Raw genomic sequence first — 17,397 nt, forward strand, 5'->3', positions numbered from 1 at the left:
CTTCCACCCCCAGTTTCCATGCTGCAGCTGTGCGGCTAGGGGGAGGGGTGAATTTAAGACACCCCTCCAAATAAATAGTTTATATACATATACATTTGTTATAATTTTCCATGTATAGAATCTAATTATTGGGGGTTCATTTTAAGTTTGAAGCTGTCTTGGATTTTGGATAAATACAGAGTCACAAACCTAAGGGGTCTATATGGTGTCTTTTATGGTTTCTAGAGATTGTTTTACTGACACGGCATGTGTAGTCTCTACATACATATAGATAATGTTAAGCTGCATTTAGCCTTATTATCCTCACATTTACATGCACTGTGGTATCTGAAATAAAATGCATTTCTCATATGTTATAATGGGGCCATGACTGCAAAACTTGATAACAACTTTTAAGTGGTAAACATTGAGTTTCTTTAGCACCTAAGGAGAGGCCAATGTAATCAGTATTTTACAGGAGCGTGTTTACTCTCAGAGGCCCTCCCAGACAATAACAACTTTATACTTTAAAAGGAGAAACCCTAAGACGTACAACCCCTAGGAACAAGGAAAACATTTTTTACTGTGGAGTAAATAAAGTGAGAGAAGGTATCTTATTTTAGGGGTACTGGATTAATAAACTCCATGTCTGAAAAAATGCACTGGTTTTAATTAGATCAGGAAACATTTTAGTCTGGTAAACACGTACCTTTAGGGAGGTGGGTGGGCAGGAAGTTATATGCATAGTATGCACGCCCTCCCCAAGAGTCCAATGGGGAGGTATGCAAATAGCCAGATTAGCAATTCTAATTTTACCTGCAGAACATAGTTTGGTCCTCAGTCCCCTGGGCCTTGGGAAACACTAGCAGAGGAGATGCCATGATCACCACCATGGTGGAAACTTGTATTGGTCCAGGTGGTTTTGCTGTACCTGGAAAGGGAAATCCTCTTCTCCCTACCTGTAATGTTGAAGGTGGAGACCTGTCCTTTGCATTGCAGGTGGGACCCCCCTACAAGAGTGTACTACAGCTTCCCAGTGGGAGGATCTTAGCTACACACTATTTTATGGAGATGGGGGATTTCTCCCTAGCTTGATCCTTTAGTCTTTAGGCTAAGGGCAAACAAGACTTACGGGCACCTGAACCCCAAGACTTCTGGAACTGGGGCTTGCATGTAGGATGCCTGCTATGGATTTGGGAGTATCTGAAGCCCCAGGCTGAAGAGTCTGGGAGATAAGATACTTGCTAGTGGTAACACCATGTGGACCTCAAAGACTGAGCTCCGGTGCAGTCAATGGAATTTGGAACGGATTTGGCCAATTTGGCCCGAGACATGAAAATAAAAAAATACCGCCCCCTCCCCCCAAAAACCCTGGAGTCCATCAGCCTGAGTAAAACAAGCTGGCAGGAGAAACTGCAGAAGGCCCTAGCAATGAGGTCAGAGGGAGAAGCTCATAGATTTGGAAGTTGATATCTAACACCATACAAAAGAGGGAGAGGGAGAAGCTGCTTCTTAACCAGTTGAAGCTGGCTAGGGACTGCATCCTTGGATTTAAATGCAGAGTAAGAACAGGTTTGTTCTGATATCTTCTTTTGTTTGTTTATTCTTATAGGTCTCTCTGCATCTTAGCACATGGTTACTGATTCTTATGCTTGTTTTTTTTAAATAATAAATAATTTTTATCTTTTTATGCACTTAGTGTCAGTGTTAACTGTGATTCCAGAGCATTTGACCATATAGACAGGCCTTCTTTACAGAGATCCATCTTTCCTGAGCATGAGACTGGACAAGGGTGAGTTCCTTCCAGAGGTCAAAATCCCTTCTGCTAAGAGCTGGCAAAGCCCTGGACGAGACTGGTAAAGTTGATGTGCCACACGCCAAGGGGCTAATTCCTGGCATATCTCAGCTGGTTCTCAGTTGCTAAGCAGAAGACAGCAGAGAGAGGTTTGGGGCAAAGGGCAACTCTGAAAGCACAAGAGTTCCCTGATAACGTTTCAGATGCACCTGGACACATCTGGGGCTGGGACATGTTACATATGGTATAAGTTTCTTCTTCATCTTTGATATATACAAAGTTAAGAGCACCAGTACCTTTCTTACCTCTGTTTGTTTTGGTCTGGGACTATCAACTGGAGACAGAGGAAGAACATTCTCACAGGGAGACTGGATGGGGAGGGAGACTTTGCATGGATCTAGAGAAAATGGAGAGCATGCATAAAAAAACAAATGAGTCCATTAACATTGCAAGTCTGTATGAACAGAGTGAACTGCCAGCAAGCTGGCAGACTTAAAATTTTAGACTGGTCCATCTGGAACTTGCTTGAGAATCTGTAAGCGAAACTAATGATGCAGGGTGATTAGCCCCACATGTCCAGGGATCTGTTCATTCTGAAGATTCTTGCACGCTTTACGAAATTGTAGCTTATCATGACTGTGTAACATTTTTCTCAGAATTTAAATGAAAGTATGTACCCAAGCCATTGGGAGTAATGAGGTCGTTCACATTTAGTGTATGAGGCTGCTTTTCCCAGTATTTCAGCTTAACAATTCAAATAATTAATTGGAGTGCAAGATAAAATGAATACAGCTTACCTGTTGTCATACAGTGATGGCTAACTACCTCTCCCTCTTCCTCCACTGCCTTTTCCTTCTCTTCATCAGAGACTTTGAGCTCTGGCTCTTCTTGATATTCAGCTTCCACATCAGATGGGATGTCATCTACCATCATTGGTTTGGATGGGAAAAAGTAAAAGAAATAGAAGGGAAGAGGTCCTGAATATAAGCCCATGAGGAGATCCATACCTTTTCTACATCCTTCATCTTACTACTGTTTACTCACAGGGTGATAATGACTGTAGTACCTGAGCATATAAATGTTTCACTCCATTATGCTAATAGGAATCACAAAAGGATATGGATGTCAGACAAATAATTTTTTTGGTTTGATCCATATTCTTCTGGGTTGTACTGGAAAATGTCTATATCTTCTACGGCATGGGAAAGATTTAAAGTCTTCAAAGTCTTTTTCTCCAACCTTGAAGTCTTTTTCTCTAATGAATTCTTGCTTCTTTCATTCAATTGGACTAATGTCAGCAAGGACTGCAAGATGGAGCCCTCCAACAAGGTGGGCAACTCATTCTAATCGGATGAAGATCTTCAGTTTCATTTTACCGTTCAACAGTATTTCCCTCTCACTTATCTGCAGTGAGTTCTCCTATGCACAGATCTGCTTTGACTGAACTGGCCTCACGCAAAATGTTTGCTGCCCATCATGATTTTGTTCTTGTAACAAAGTTTAGTGATGCATAATAGTACAATACCATCATCCAATTCTGCACCGGTATCTCCATCTTCTCCTGCTTCTCCTTCTGTATCTGCAGGCTCTGTGCACACTTCATCCTCCACATCATTCTCTTCACATGGGGCTAGAATGCATTGAAATGTTGAGAGAGAGAGAGACAGAGAGAGAGAGATCTTTAGAAGGGAAAGCACTGGTGTTATGCTACAAGTGGCCAGCATGGGAATGTTTATTCATCATTTTCAAACTAAAGTGTTCTGAACGGTCAGCAGTAGTATTCTCAAAGGCATATGCACACACAGGCACACACATGAGTGCTCTCACTCACACTTTCATCATACAATCAAATGACACTCCAGGGCTTAAGTTGGAGTAGTCAAGGTATTTGTGCCTTTAGGCGAGTTTAGTCACAAACACTGGTGTTGCAAAGCAGTCACAGCAGTTCAGAGGAACAGGTCTGGTGAAACACCACCCTCTTTTCTTCAGCCAAGATGTACCTGAGTGCGTCATTAAGCAAGGATGAGAGGCAATGATCACACCAGAATAAGCTGTTGTTTCTGCAATAAAATATTTTTTATCACAAAGAAGCTGCAGTTACCACATGTTAGCAGATGTGTGTTAGTTCAAAACTGAAATCTCAAACTTTATCACAACAGCTCACTTAGAGATGGAAACAGACATTTGAGGGATCTGAAATCTGACAAGGTAACTACCTAGGAAAGTTGACCATTAAGATACAGGAAACTGTTTAACTCCATGCGGCTACAACATGCTTGAGGACTAGGGTTAGCAACCTTTTTTCCCCACCATAGGCTGCACCTCTCCAGTGATCAACTGTGGAGGGCGTAGGTAGAAAAAGACAGGTGCTGCAGCAGAGAATATAAACTGAACATGGGGGGAGGGGGCACAGGACCCTGGGTATACCTTCTCTACTGCTTTGACTAGTGTGCTGCTGATTTCCTGACTGCTGCTTGAAGAAACAATCTGAGCATAGTATGGGCTGCTGTACATGTAAGCAAAACCCAGAATACACAGATATATACACATATTTTATGTTAATGGAAGCTGTATGAAATCTGCTCTGTGTCAGAGCCCAGGGTCTATTTTAAATAATCAGTATAAAGGAGCATTCCTGAACTTAAAACCAATAAAGGCCTTTGACAATAGTACATGCAAAACAATTTCATTCCAGAAGGAACCAACAAGACCTACCTGTGTGGTATCTAACTAACACTTCACAAAAGCCAACAAACAACTTCTGTAATACTCACCTTTGTCTCATCTCAAATACTATTGGCCAAGCTACTCCTGTGGGTGCCCATTACACTGTTTTAAGATATTCTCACAACTTCACACACAACCTAGGCTTTTCTTTTAAACAAAAAAGCAGGGGCCAGAGAAGTTTCTGTTGTGCAAAGACTATTGAGCAGTTTTTCATTTATGTAAGAAGTTCTTACAACTCCATGCTCATATAACATATTAGACATTCAACTAAGCTGTTACAGGCTTAATTAATGTGAATGAGCACACAGTCACAGTGACTGTGCATGTAAACTATATGCACACAAATCTGGGCATATATTGCATTATGATGTAAACAGATGCCAATGTTCAATGTTCTTCCACTTAAAAAATTTAATTCATAGAATAATGACAGTGGATAGGTACATAACTTATTTGAAGCGGGGAGGGAGGAGGGGGGAAGAGAGAGGAGCAAGAACCCCACCAGTTGTTACCATCCCTTAGTGGAGTGACATGATCTGTGCCCTTAAACAATAAACCTCCGTAAATACCCAGAATCATACACGTTTCACGTGTAAAAGACCGAGGGCACAAGTACATAAGCTAAAGCAAGGCACACAAGGATAGGGAATTACAGAAGCAGATATTTTACAATAAAAGCTTGTTTGTCGGCTCTTTTTTTGGTGGTAAATGAGAAATAACCCATGGCAACTTACCTGTTCAAAGAAGGCTAAGTTATAGCAGGTTAGCTTTCAACTATTGCATAGGCAAAAGGATGCATATAGACAGATGCCCTAGACTAGAGAAAATGATATGCTATAAAAACCTGGCTTTGTTTATCTCCAAGTACTTTGTAGGCCTACTCCTTGAGTCAAGTTGTAAAAGTGGAGCTTTCCACTATGATATCTATAAATGTATTTAACTAAACCAAATCTTTGCCATCTCCTTTTACTGACCTGATTGTTGCTTGTGTGTGTGTACCAGCTAATGTCATTTTGGAAAGACTATTACCCAAAGCAAATCCCTTTAGCAAAAAATTAACATTAAACGCAAGCAACTATTGCAAAATGTGTAAAAATGTCATCCACACAATTAGGAAAATTTGACACTGACTATATGCATGTTTTTCTTTCATCCAGAAATCACGATGTATAGTTTTCTATAGCAAAGGTTGAACAGACGACAATCAATTCTTTAAAATACTTCAACAACGCCCCCCCACCCCGTACATTTTCAGATGTGCAGACAAGTAACATATTGGTGCAATGGGCAGCTCATTGGAAGAGACAGAGAGCTTGCAGGTGGCTGGTTATAGTTATACGTATACTGTGCATATACATATATGCGGTTAGGATAAGGAGCAAAAGGCCAAAAGCTTCCACACAATAACTTGAGAACTACACACTAGAGCAGTCAGAAACTACGTGTTCAATATTCTGTTCATATCGGCCAGCAGCCATGACTTGCCGGGCTGGTATGCAGTTATTCTGTAAACACTGCTGCCTTGCCAAACCAGCAAATGAAGCAAAGTTTTAGCGGTGAGCTAATTACTTCCATATGTGAAGGTAACTCAGCTATAGGTCACACCAAGTTTCTGCAACTTATCTCTGTTCTATTCTATTTCTTTAGGTCCTTTTTATAGCATCTACCTGCTACCTAAAATCTCTATATTTACTAAGATATTCTAGGACCATCTAAGAAGAACAATTGACACCTGTATTCTTTCAGCTACAGGCCAGTGGAGCACAACTATTTCCAGAACCATGCCTGGTCCCAGAGTTACCAGCTTTGTCTTGCAGATAGTTTTGCTTCCTTGTTTTCATCAGCAGGCAGCTGTAATTCATTTAAGATCCAGCCTGAGGTGATCTCTCAGCTACTCTTCCCATTTTCAAGCAAGCCCCAAGTTCTTAGTGAAGAGGCTCAGGAAGGATGATTGAGCTATACTTCAGTTCGATAACCCAAGCCAAAAAGCTATAACCTGACTTCCTTCTCCTCATTTTTCCTGCTTGGCCTGCCTTTGAAAGGGTTATGATGAAAGTCCAGTTCATGCAAGAATGGACTGTTTGAGCAAGGCATGCATGCACACACCCCCTTTCTTGGCATGCAGTAGCGACAGGGCCATAGTTCTGGGGTTAAGGTACCATCTCAGCGGCTGAAGGCATGGAGAGGGGGCGGGCAGGGTTATTGTGAATTGGTATAGATAGAACATCACCAGACTACCTCCAGGGACTGTCTCCAGCCACGCCTGCACCGCCTCATGGCGTACGGAGGGAAGGTCGGATGCTGAATTTAAAAAACAATAAATGATAATAAATCAAAAGTGAGACATAAGAAAGTATCTGAAAATGAAATGCTACAGAGGGAAAACTCTCAAAACCAAGAACAGGAATAAAACCTACGAGATGTTAAACAGCAGACACCAGACCTACAGGTTAAAACGGAGCCGCCAAGACAAATCGTTAGGGACAAATCTCCCCCGAGGATCTCTCTCCAATATCATAAGGAAGAAGGTGTTTCTGAAGACAGTACGTAGTCCTCAGTATCTTGCAGACTACAGCTGTTGCAGTCAAATCAACAATGGCATAGGAGGTAAGCTAGAAGATGAAGCAGCACTAAGAGATCCCTAAGCAACAGGAAGAACTCCCATTGCAGCCCAAGATCATAAAAGACAGTATTTTCTGTTCATAAGCAATGTAGTCCTGGTCCTTTAGCTCTAATCATTTTAACTCTAGATGCAATCTGAATAACACACAACAGATGTTATTCAATTGTATATAGATACTGATTTCTGTCTGTCAAACTTGACTATGTATCCACATGTCCATGCTTTATCAGCCCTTTTAGAAGCAACTCACTACTACAGTTGAACACATCTTCGTTGTTGCAGTATATCACAGTCCAAATGAAGCAGTTAATTCACAGATTGGAAGACTTTTGTCTTTCAGACTGGCCTGTTCTTTGTGGAAGGGAAGGAAAGGTTGTCTGCTTCCTGAAGGAAGTTAGAAATGCCACAGAGACAATTGTCTTCACTATTGAAAAGGGTCAGCAGAAGTATTCCTTCACTTTACTGGCAGCTTTTACAGTTTATCACATAGACAGCTGTGTTATGGAGATAGGAAGTTAGGAAAAGACCATTTGGTTTATTTTTGTTTTAACTTCTATTTGCTTGTAAGTTGCTGGAAAAATACAAAATTTAATTGTAGGTGAAAAGGAAAACTGAAAATTATAGCACTTTGGTTTTGTACACATTGATGTTAGCAATGGAAACTAAGCTCACCTTAAGAGTGACAAGCTCAAGAAACAATATCAGGACTTCTAACCCAAAATTATTAAACTTCAAGCAACACTGTGCAGGAATATCTACATATAATACAGATGTGGTTAGGAGGCAATAATGATCTCATACCTTTATAAATTAATGTGTTCCAAAAAAAACCCAAGGCATTTTACCAAATGCTATTATAGAGAGAATCTCTCATACATGGTCACCTTTGAGGTAAAAACGTAGCAATGAAAAATGCATACAGCAGTCTGCAGCAAGAAAAAAGTTGAAGCTACAAAGGAACCTTAGGCAGGATACAGCAAGCCACAGCTTTAGGCATGTACCATGTGATTTTTAAGTGTTAGGGACTTTGCCTCATATCTGGAAGGTAACACCTTCTGCAGCACAGTTCTCCTAAGACCACTCTGATTTGGTATGGACTTAGAGGGAAGACTTGTTAGCTTACGGTTTGCTAGCAAACCATACATTTGTTAAACTTGGCTTTACCTTCCAGTTTTCTAATATAACCAAAGCACCTTAGCTTGTAGCACCTGACAAAAACAGAGTCTAATGTGGTGTTTGAAGTGGAAGGCAAACCACAGTGAGGCTGCATGAGAGATGCTGAGGAGGGTGCTAGCGCACAGGCATTTTTTTCTGCCAAAGCTACCTACAAGTAGAGACAGCTTGAAAAGATTATCTCACTGAAAAAAACACTGTCCAATCTTAATACAAGGAGTTTAAGCAGCTACTGGCTTAAACTACCTCCTTCCCTGAATATACCAATCTCTTGCCAGAGACAGTTATAGTGTTTCAAGCAGCAGTATCAAAATGTATTCAATATATAATCTAAATCTGTTCAAATCTTCACTGAAGCATCTACAGAATAAGTTACTTTGTTTTCCCAGGTTTAGAATCCTTAAACACACCCTGAAGGCTCAGTTATTTCCTTTAAAACTTTGAGCCTCTTAAATCTGTTGCCCGCCTTCTCAAATAATTTCCATTGTGAAGGGGAATGTAAAACAGAGTCTAACTAGACACGCAGCCATGAAACTCTATAGCACAACCAGTATGTGGAAGCAGTCATTTAAAATAGAGTGAACTGAAAAGCAAAATGTTTAACCAGTGCTTGGTTTCAAGAAATACAGCCTGTCAATCATTTTTCACCCTTTTGAAAAAGGCTGCTCTTCAAGGGGATAAAAGCAACAGAGTTAAACAGCTGCAGTTTATCTGGGATTTGATGCAGGGGAGATTACCTCTGGAGGTGGAGGACTTTGAGGTTGGAACCATTTTTTCCTCCTCCTCTCTCTCACGGATGTGTGTCCAGTGCACATCTGCCAGGATTTCAAGAGGATCAACCGGATTTACAATTTGCTGCAGCCTCAGGTTCCCAGCTAGCAGACCAAGGACATGGCAGATCATATGTAGACAGGGGAGGAAGGAAGGACATGGAGAAAAAGGGCAGGAGAGTAGAAGAGAAAGGACACACCACAGGAAAGGAAATAAGGAAAGAAAAAAGAAAATATTACTTGCTAAATCAGTTTGAAAGATAGACAGAGCTTGGCATCACGTGTGCACACATATACAAACACACAGCAAGTTCATCGTCCTGGTGTTCCACTCCAGACCAAAGCAGAATAATGCCATTCCAAGGGCACGCTGATGCTATTTAGAGACTTCACAGCAGATTACCTCTATTGCAAGCAGCTCCACTGCAATGGAAGATATTCTCTGGATAGCCAGGAGAGATTTGGTAGGCAACTGCAGAATAGATTTCCACCTTGCTAAGCCTGTTCAGCCTGAATAGTGCCACATATATTCTGTGTCAAAGGCAGGGGGACAGTCTGCACTTAAGGTCCAACTCCATAAAAAGGAATTCCAACCTTTCATGCACAGGCCTAAGTTATGTGAGCCTTCTCATTAAGACCTAAAGAAATGGATCTTGGAAGGGGATTAGATAGAATTATTAATGGCTGATCTGGCCACATGTTATAGTGTTTTAAATCTCCTTCACATTCTGGCTAACTGTTCTCCATTAACAACACTCTCCAGCCATAGAGAGTCGCATAATTTTCCCTGCTAGGGGCACTATACAAACACAACTGCCAAGTGACTACAAGTGCTGCAGAGCACTCACACCATAATCCCTTTATCCCAGAGGCAGAAATCATAATACATACAGATCCTCTCTCTACTGCTACTGGTATATCAGCATATTATGATTTTATTTCACAAAAGCAAATCACGTATGTATGGGGGCCAGGGAAAGGGACTTAATGGAGGTACTTCAGGAAAATGTTCCAGTCTTCCTCAAAAGTGGGCTGCTCACACTGTGGGGCAAGATGCTCAACTGCCATGCAAAGCAATGAGCCAGCCTTCATTGATCGCAGATAACCTACAATTCAGGACAAAATGCCAGACACTTTTTCAGAAACTTAGAACTAGTGTATGGTAAAAAACGTAACTGGGGGAAGGATGACTCTGACACACTGGAAAAGCATTTGGAAATGAAACAATTTGGGGTGGCAGCATTTTGGGTTTGTGCCCATTATTCCTTTGCTGTTTTCTCTGAATGAGTTGTCCTCATCCCAGCCTGGTTGGTTCTGCTACAGCATCATAGCACAGCACTTAGGACTTCAGTCTGAGGAATGACTGGGATGCCACATTTGACCTTACAAATGAAGGAGAAAATGACATTGAGAAATGCAGAAAGAACGTGTGTAAACACAAAATTATCTGGTAGTTAATCCAAATGGGCCAAGGAAACCAGGCAGACAAATGTGCAAAGAGGAAATGTGATTCAAAATTTGAGTTAAACAACTTCATCCAACAAAAGGATCCCTCCTCCAAGCAGCAAAATCACATAAAAACATGACAACAATCAGAGCTACTAGATATCCTGGAGGGATCAAAAGTATGTTCAGGAGTGGCTGATAGGGCTGGGCTCACTGGCAAACAAGGGACACTGTCTTATCTTCCCTCACTGCACTCCAAGGCACGCACATGCAGGCCCTGAGATCAGTATAGTTAGTATTTATACCACACACTTTTGTGTTAAAAGGATGTGGTTTACCAGAAGCAGCTGGGAATGGGGAGAAATATATGGTCACTCAGCAAGGCTCAGAAAGAGCAGGTCCCACCTGATCTGCACATTGTAATATGGCTCCATATGCTGACTATTGTGATTTAAAACAGCATGCCACCACCAATGAAGGGCCCAACAAGTCACATGGCATTAGCTAAGCCTATGCCTCCATGTGTGCAGATCTAGCCTTTTTTTAAGGAGCAGATTTTCAGTCAGCTTACTTTTCAATTACATAAAAACATGAAAAGGCCCAGCCATCTGTGAAGTGCTGTGGCTTGGCTAGCAGGCAAACTCAGCATTCCTCTGATGTTTGATCACTTGAGGACTGCAAGCTGATCAATTTCAAATAGCAGCTGCTGTGGGCTTCCCCCAAAATTGGCTCCTAAACTTTACAGAAAGCTGGACCTTGTTTTCATGAAAGAGTAAGTCAGTGAATTTCAGAAGAACTATGTGTTTCCTCCCTAGCTTCACTGTGGTGTTCAGCCATACCATAGAAGTGGCTGAACTGTCTCAGTATTTAACTTTTCAATTAATATAGTAATGGCGAACTACCCCAGAACTCCCAAACTAGCTCCTTTGGAGCTGTGTCTAAAGCTGTTAAGCAACTAAGACAAAGAAAAGTTAAGGGAGAAAGGCAGACTTCAAAACTTTCACCCTCTCTATGCCTGTGCTCTTTAGCCATCTGGCTACTTTAAACCACACTGTCAAGAATGGTACATAGGAGAAAATTTAGCATCCTAGATTGAATTTCTGCAATAGTGAAAGTGACCCTGAAAGTTCAGCCTGACTCAAGGGCCAAGAAAGTGTACGAATTAAATTGGAATATACTCAAAAGAGCAGAGAATTGTTGATAAATTCCTATACTATTTTCTCTTGTATCCCTATAACATCTTTCATAATATCCAGCATTAAAAAAGAAAAATTTTGTGTCTTGTAGCTGTATGTGAGGATTTAAAGTGATGATTTTGGGGGGTTTCCTTGGATAAATGATTATCTGTGAATACAGGAAGCTGGATACAATGGCTCAGGAGACCCCTTCCAGTCCTATGCTACTATGGTATAAGAAATACAGGAGCTATATTATAATATAGCCATATGGCACAAGAGTCCTTGTTACAGTGCAGCCAATAAATTGAGTGAAGGTACTTGGCCTTTCATCTCACATATCCTAATTCATATAAACACACAATCAAGAAAACATGAATGATTATGCTTATTTTGCTTCAATAAAGTAACCCTAAAAGCAAAACTGCACTGCAGTGGTTTATGATAAACAGTGCAATTGGCCAAGCTGGAAGTTACCAAGTGTTTTCAAATCTACCTTACAATTATTTTAAGTATATCAGTGCTCTCTGAAGCTCAAGCAGATCTCTCCATCTGCCCATGCTAGGAACAGTAAATACGCGATACAGTTCAATAACGCCCACTCTTAGATGATGTGAAGTAATTAACAATATTTCCTGCATCAACCTTAAGGAAATTGGTAGGCACAATTTAATAAAGAAACTTTTTCATGTGGGACCTGCTCTTTAAAATATTACCCCCTTAACAGGAAGCAGAAGTGGCAATGGTATAAGGGTACCTTTAAATGTACCCGTGTCCTCTTCGTCTGAGAGATGTTGAAGCCAGAGGCCCTGCTGGAGCTCTCTCTCCCAAGGGCAATACTCTCCCTCTACAGCAGGGGGAGCCACACATCCACATTTAGAATCAGAGACATATGTGCACACATGAGTAATATAGAGAGACATAGAGAGAGTACAGAATCAGAAAGAAAAGTAGTAAAGAATGAAAATCCAGTAAGACTTACTTCCACCGTACTCAAAGCACCTTGACTAACAAATTGCACTTGACAGAGAAGAAGTGGTCTGGGAACATCACAGTTCAACAGACCAACAAATAATGAGCACTTTACTGAACTAAATTGGTGCCTTTTTCTTGAAAGATTTCAGCTATAGAGTTCAATTTTCCATATGGAAATATGCAGCCAAACAGTCTTTTTAAAAGGGATGCTTGCTACCTGCACCAATTGATTATAAACAGAATTGGCAGTGTTGGAGTGATGCTGCAGCTGTAATGGTCTAATAAATATAAAAAGCAAGAACATCTTTTTTTGGACCACTGCATGTTTGAGAGAGATTTTAGATAAGTCTTTGGGCACCAAATACATGAGAAAGGCTCCACCTCTCAGTAAAGGTGGAGCTCCATCTTCTGAACGCTGCATTAAGACACAAATTATCCTTCTTCATAACACATTGAATCAAGCATAGATTTACACTGATCCAGTCAGAGTACTAAATCCAGAGAAAGCAGACAAGCATTATACACTTTTCTTGTATTAGACTATATTCATGCTGTAGAGGGAAGCTATAAGATTGGTAGAGCCATGATAACACAATAATATTGTGCTGCTAATAGTGCTACAGCTGCCACAAAGAAAGGCCTGACACTTTTTTCCAACACTAACTTTAAAATTAAACAACCCTACAACCACGTGAAGTAACATTAACAGAAAAGTCAGAAAAAATGGATATGAAAGATGAGATGGCATTTGGTCTGACACCTCCAATTGAGAAACTCATTGAATGGCTTTTTCTCCTAACATAGTCAGACAGGAACACCACTCAGTCCCACCTAGATGTATTACTTCTCTCTCATCAGCCTGTAAGTGTTCTAGAGGAGAACAAGGATGGATGGAACCTAGCCCAGCAAGGGGCTTCCTGTCCAGTGGTAATGCTTGTCATTCTGTGAACACAAGTATTTATTGACCCTGTATGAGAAAGGGAGGACAAATCAATTTTTTTCTAACCTTCACTAGACTCTTCTTCCTCCTCCTCCTCCTCCTCCTCCTCATCTTCCTCCCTGTCTTCAGCTGCATAGTTTTCCTCAGCTTCAAGCTCTTCCTCACTCTTTCCCTTTAGTAGGGCATGGATTCGGACAGCCTCTTTCCAAGGTACACCTCCTAGGTCTGAAGTGGGTAGCTGTGGCTGAACAGGTTCCTCCTCTTCTTCCTCCTCTTCTTCCTCCATTTCAGATTCTGAACTGCTGCAAAAAAGTGATCCAGAGAAGTCAGTTAATGGTGTCTCTAAGTTTATATACAGCTGGAAAACATTTCAGTTTATACAGATCAAAGATGTGCACTGAAACCCCCTTCTGCTTTCAATCTTCCATTGTTATGCTTTAGAGATAACATGACTGCAGCACTTGGTCAAGTCTAACAGCTTGTGGTGTGGGCTGCAGGTGGATACAACTGCTAAAACAGGTCCTGTGACAAGTTCCTTTTAATGGAGAGGAGCCAGAGGGAGGATTACTTGTACCAGCTACTGCACCCATTGCCATAGTACCCAGGTACAGGTGGGTTCAGTACAAAAGAGGTGACCTGAATCATGTCACATCTTTTTTGAAGACATTAATGTAGAAAACTAGTTGGAAGAATCAGCATATGGGAGTTCATGCCTTTATCAGGGAGGGTTACACCTGGTGGGATTTTACAGTTTTGTCCCTCAGTGGGCGATGCCTTAATTCACACTGGACTGTTCTACTGAGCATTAGCATGGCACAGCAAACACCATGCTAACGTGCAGTAGAATTAGTCTACTGTGCATAAGCATCACAAAAAAGTGTGAATTTGCTATTGTGCATTAGCACAGCTACAGGGATTGATGAGAGTCACTTCCACGTAGTGATCCCTGTTAACGTCTCTGATGGCCAAGCGCTCCCCGAATTGACAAAAACGCCAAAGTGCACAAAGATAAAGATACATACACCATTTTTGTTATATGAAAGAAAGAAATAAAAGCACAGATACTCTGCCTTTATCTAGTACCTCATATTAGAAGGACTAAGCTTAATGTGCAGTAGCAAAGGCACATTAATTAACATGAAGACATCTCAAATGAGAAGCTTTCTGAAAGATTTGGAAACAATTTTACTAGAAATTTTCCCCACTGCAGCATGACAAATTGCTAAACATTGAGGAAAAGCACACTTATAGTCACAGAATTATCAGGACATCAAAACATATACAAAAGATATAAACAGAGGAGTCCAAGAGAGCTAGAAAGCAGTGCAAGATTAACCCTCTGAAATTACAGAATGTACTATATCCTGTATAGGACGCATGCATGCTGTATATGGAAGGCAAGAGACAAAATATTGTAGGAAACACTGGGCATGTCTACACAAGATGCTATGTTGCCATAGCAATGAGCTATGGCAATGTACTCATTGCTACAGCGACACAGCATCAGCAGGCACTAACCATGATGCTGCTGTTACTGCACAGCAGGGTCAGAAACAAACCATGTGCCACTGGGATTGCACAGTACCAACTGTGCAGAGGGGTGCATGTGTAGATGCACCCACTGGGAGATAGCTATATGGATCCCACTACTCTCAAACTGATGTCTTGAAATCAGAAGGAAACAAAATACATATATCAATATTGCTAGCATTTTGGCAGTCATCCTATTTAATTCCAACAAGGGCAAGAAACTGAGTTTTAAAAAACAGATCTTGAAATATTTAGAATAAGGATTATATTATATGCTTGCCTGTGTTAGGAGGGGACCAGAATGTCCCTTACAGTTCTGTTCCTTATATTCCTAATCAAAAATTACAAGGGGTCTGTTGCAGTATGTCCCTTGGTTCTCCTTAAGAACCTCAGCTCAGAGGCAGCACCTGGCACGATCCAATTCTTTCCCAACCTTGAACTGGGGCAGCATCCAGCCTGCTAGCAGCCCACTCAGGTGGCCCCAGGGGGTGCCGCCACCTCAGAGGGAAGGACCAGGGCAGCTCAGGGGCCTCTCGGCCCCCTAGCAGCTTGCCCCCGGGCTGCAGAAGAGGCGGGCAGGCTCAACCAAAAAAGATCAAGCCTCTCACTGCTTCTGCCTTCAGCAGGCACCTGATAATTTTTTCTGCAGAGCCTGCACACCTCTCACGCAGCCAGGGGGAAAGCTGACAGCTACATCAGGATGTAGTTTAGTTTGCAACAATGTAAACTAATTTAAAACCCCCAAAACTCCAGCACACGCACAGCGTGACGTCATTAAGACAGACAAAGTGCCATTTTCATTATGTGTACTTGGCAATGGTGTCGTGTACAAGTGCTCTATGTCATGGTCAGTGTCACAGTTGACACTGTGATAAGACCTTGTATGCAGGATGTTTCAGATGGTTACGCCTGGTCAGTTTTAGATCTAACTGATGCCAATACCCTGATCTTGGATAGTTCTATGTCTATTTTGTGATTTTCCCAGTGAAATAGGTGTTGGTAACACAGATTTTGCCTTGCACAAAGTTCTAACACTCACTGGCCATTTTCAATCATGTTACCAATTCTGTGTTTGCCCAGAATACCAGGCCAGTTCTTAAAACTACACCTAATTCTTGCATTGAATTTGCCAAGTATTATAATGGTATTGTTTCTGTGAGTTTTCTCCAAATATTCAAATTGTTGTTAGAAAACATTCTCGTCTTTGTTATTACCTTGAAGGGTAGGTGCATAGGGTGTTTATACACATGCTCCAGGACTGGGGGAGGGTCTCTTTAATTAGAGTGGCTCTGAGAATCACTTTAATTAAAGCACCAGGAGTGTCTTGTGTATCAGTGTCCCCGTGCTTAAAAATGGTGAAAGGGGTGCTTTAGCTACATCTTGTTGAACAACCTTTAGTTAAAGTGCCCCACCGCCATTTTTAAGTGCGGGGACACTGATACATGAGATGCTGGAGTCGGCTGGAGCATTGTAATTACCACACTCCAGCAAACTCAATGAATCAAGACTGCTTAATTACAGTGCATCAGAGCAGCATTGTATATAGGTGCCCACAGGCACTAAATGTGATGAAGGCATTCTGTGCATGTATTCTGAGCATCGTAAGTCAAAAAGATACAGCAATGGGGTTTTCACAGAGAGATAGTAGGTAGTTTCTAATAGCAAAACCTACTCCCCAGCTCCCTCCTTTCTCCTGTTGGCTTCACATGTCAAAATATGGTGTAATCATTCTCTTGGATAGACTCTGTATCTGAGAGCTGAATTTCTGATAATGCAGCAAAGTCAATTCCAAGTCTAACCAATTCATAGTTTAGTAGTATTGTTTTCTATAAATCAGAGTCTGAATCAAACCCAGGGGTCAGCCTGAATGTTCCAGCCTGCAAGTTGCTTTATCATTTTGGCCAGCACAGATCACACCAAGATCTTCAGCACGTATGCCTAGGCAAGAGTATGGCAGACTAGGGGCCACCCTAGACTTACCATCCCCCCCAATTAGTCTCAAGAGGCTCATGTACACACCACAATTTTTGCCCTTTCATGCACTGCAACTGCGTGTCTGTTTGCACAAGCAGGATTTCCCGATGCTTTAAAAGTCTTTCTTGTGCATTAAACTAAAACCCCTCAGATGTTGGCTCACTGGAAATTAAAGCGTCATGTTCATGGATGCATTGCGTGCAAACACAAAGGCGCTCAAAGACATGTAATGAGCCTCTTTGTTCACCAGATGGTGCTGAGACTTTTTTGTAGTCCCCCCCTTCGAACTG

At 41.5% G+C, this 17,397-nt stretch overlaps 1 protein-coding gene across 2 annotated transcripts in view; it reads right to left on the bottom strand.

The window, feature by feature from the left end:
* MICAL3 (microtubule associated monooxygenase, calponin and LIM domain containing 3) overlaps positions 1–17,397 on the bottom strand; it is a 164,534-nt gene that overhangs the window by 42,356 nt on the left and 104,781 nt on the right. Inside the window, exons 27-32 of one of the 2 annotated variants that reach the window (XM_019515564.1) lie at positions 13,670–13,905; positions 9,035–9,172; positions 6,740–6,802; positions 3,300–3,404; positions 2,572–2,697; positions 2,080–2,171 (exon numbers count right to left, since the gene is read on the bottom strand). In XM_019515564.1, the coding sequence (XP_019371109.1) occupies positions 2,080–2,171; positions 2,572–2,697; positions 3,300–3,404; positions 6,740–6,802; positions 9,035–9,172; positions 13,670–13,905 (760 nt within the window). The remainder of the gene's footprint in view (positions 1–2,079; positions 2,172–2,571; positions 2,698–3,299; positions 3,405–6,739; positions 6,803–9,034; positions 9,173–13,669; positions 13,906–17,397) is intronic. The other variant, XM_019515561.1, reaches the window with a different exon arrangement.

The sequence above is a fragment of the Gavialis gangeticus genome, unplaced genomic scaffold, assembly GCF_001723915.1.
Source record: "Gavialis gangeticus isolate Ggan-Ray unplaced genomic scaffold, GavGan_comp1, whole genome shotgun sequence".
Classification (NCBI taxonomy): Eukaryota; Metazoa; Chordata; order Crocodylia; family Gavialidae; genus Gavialis; species Gavialis gangeticus.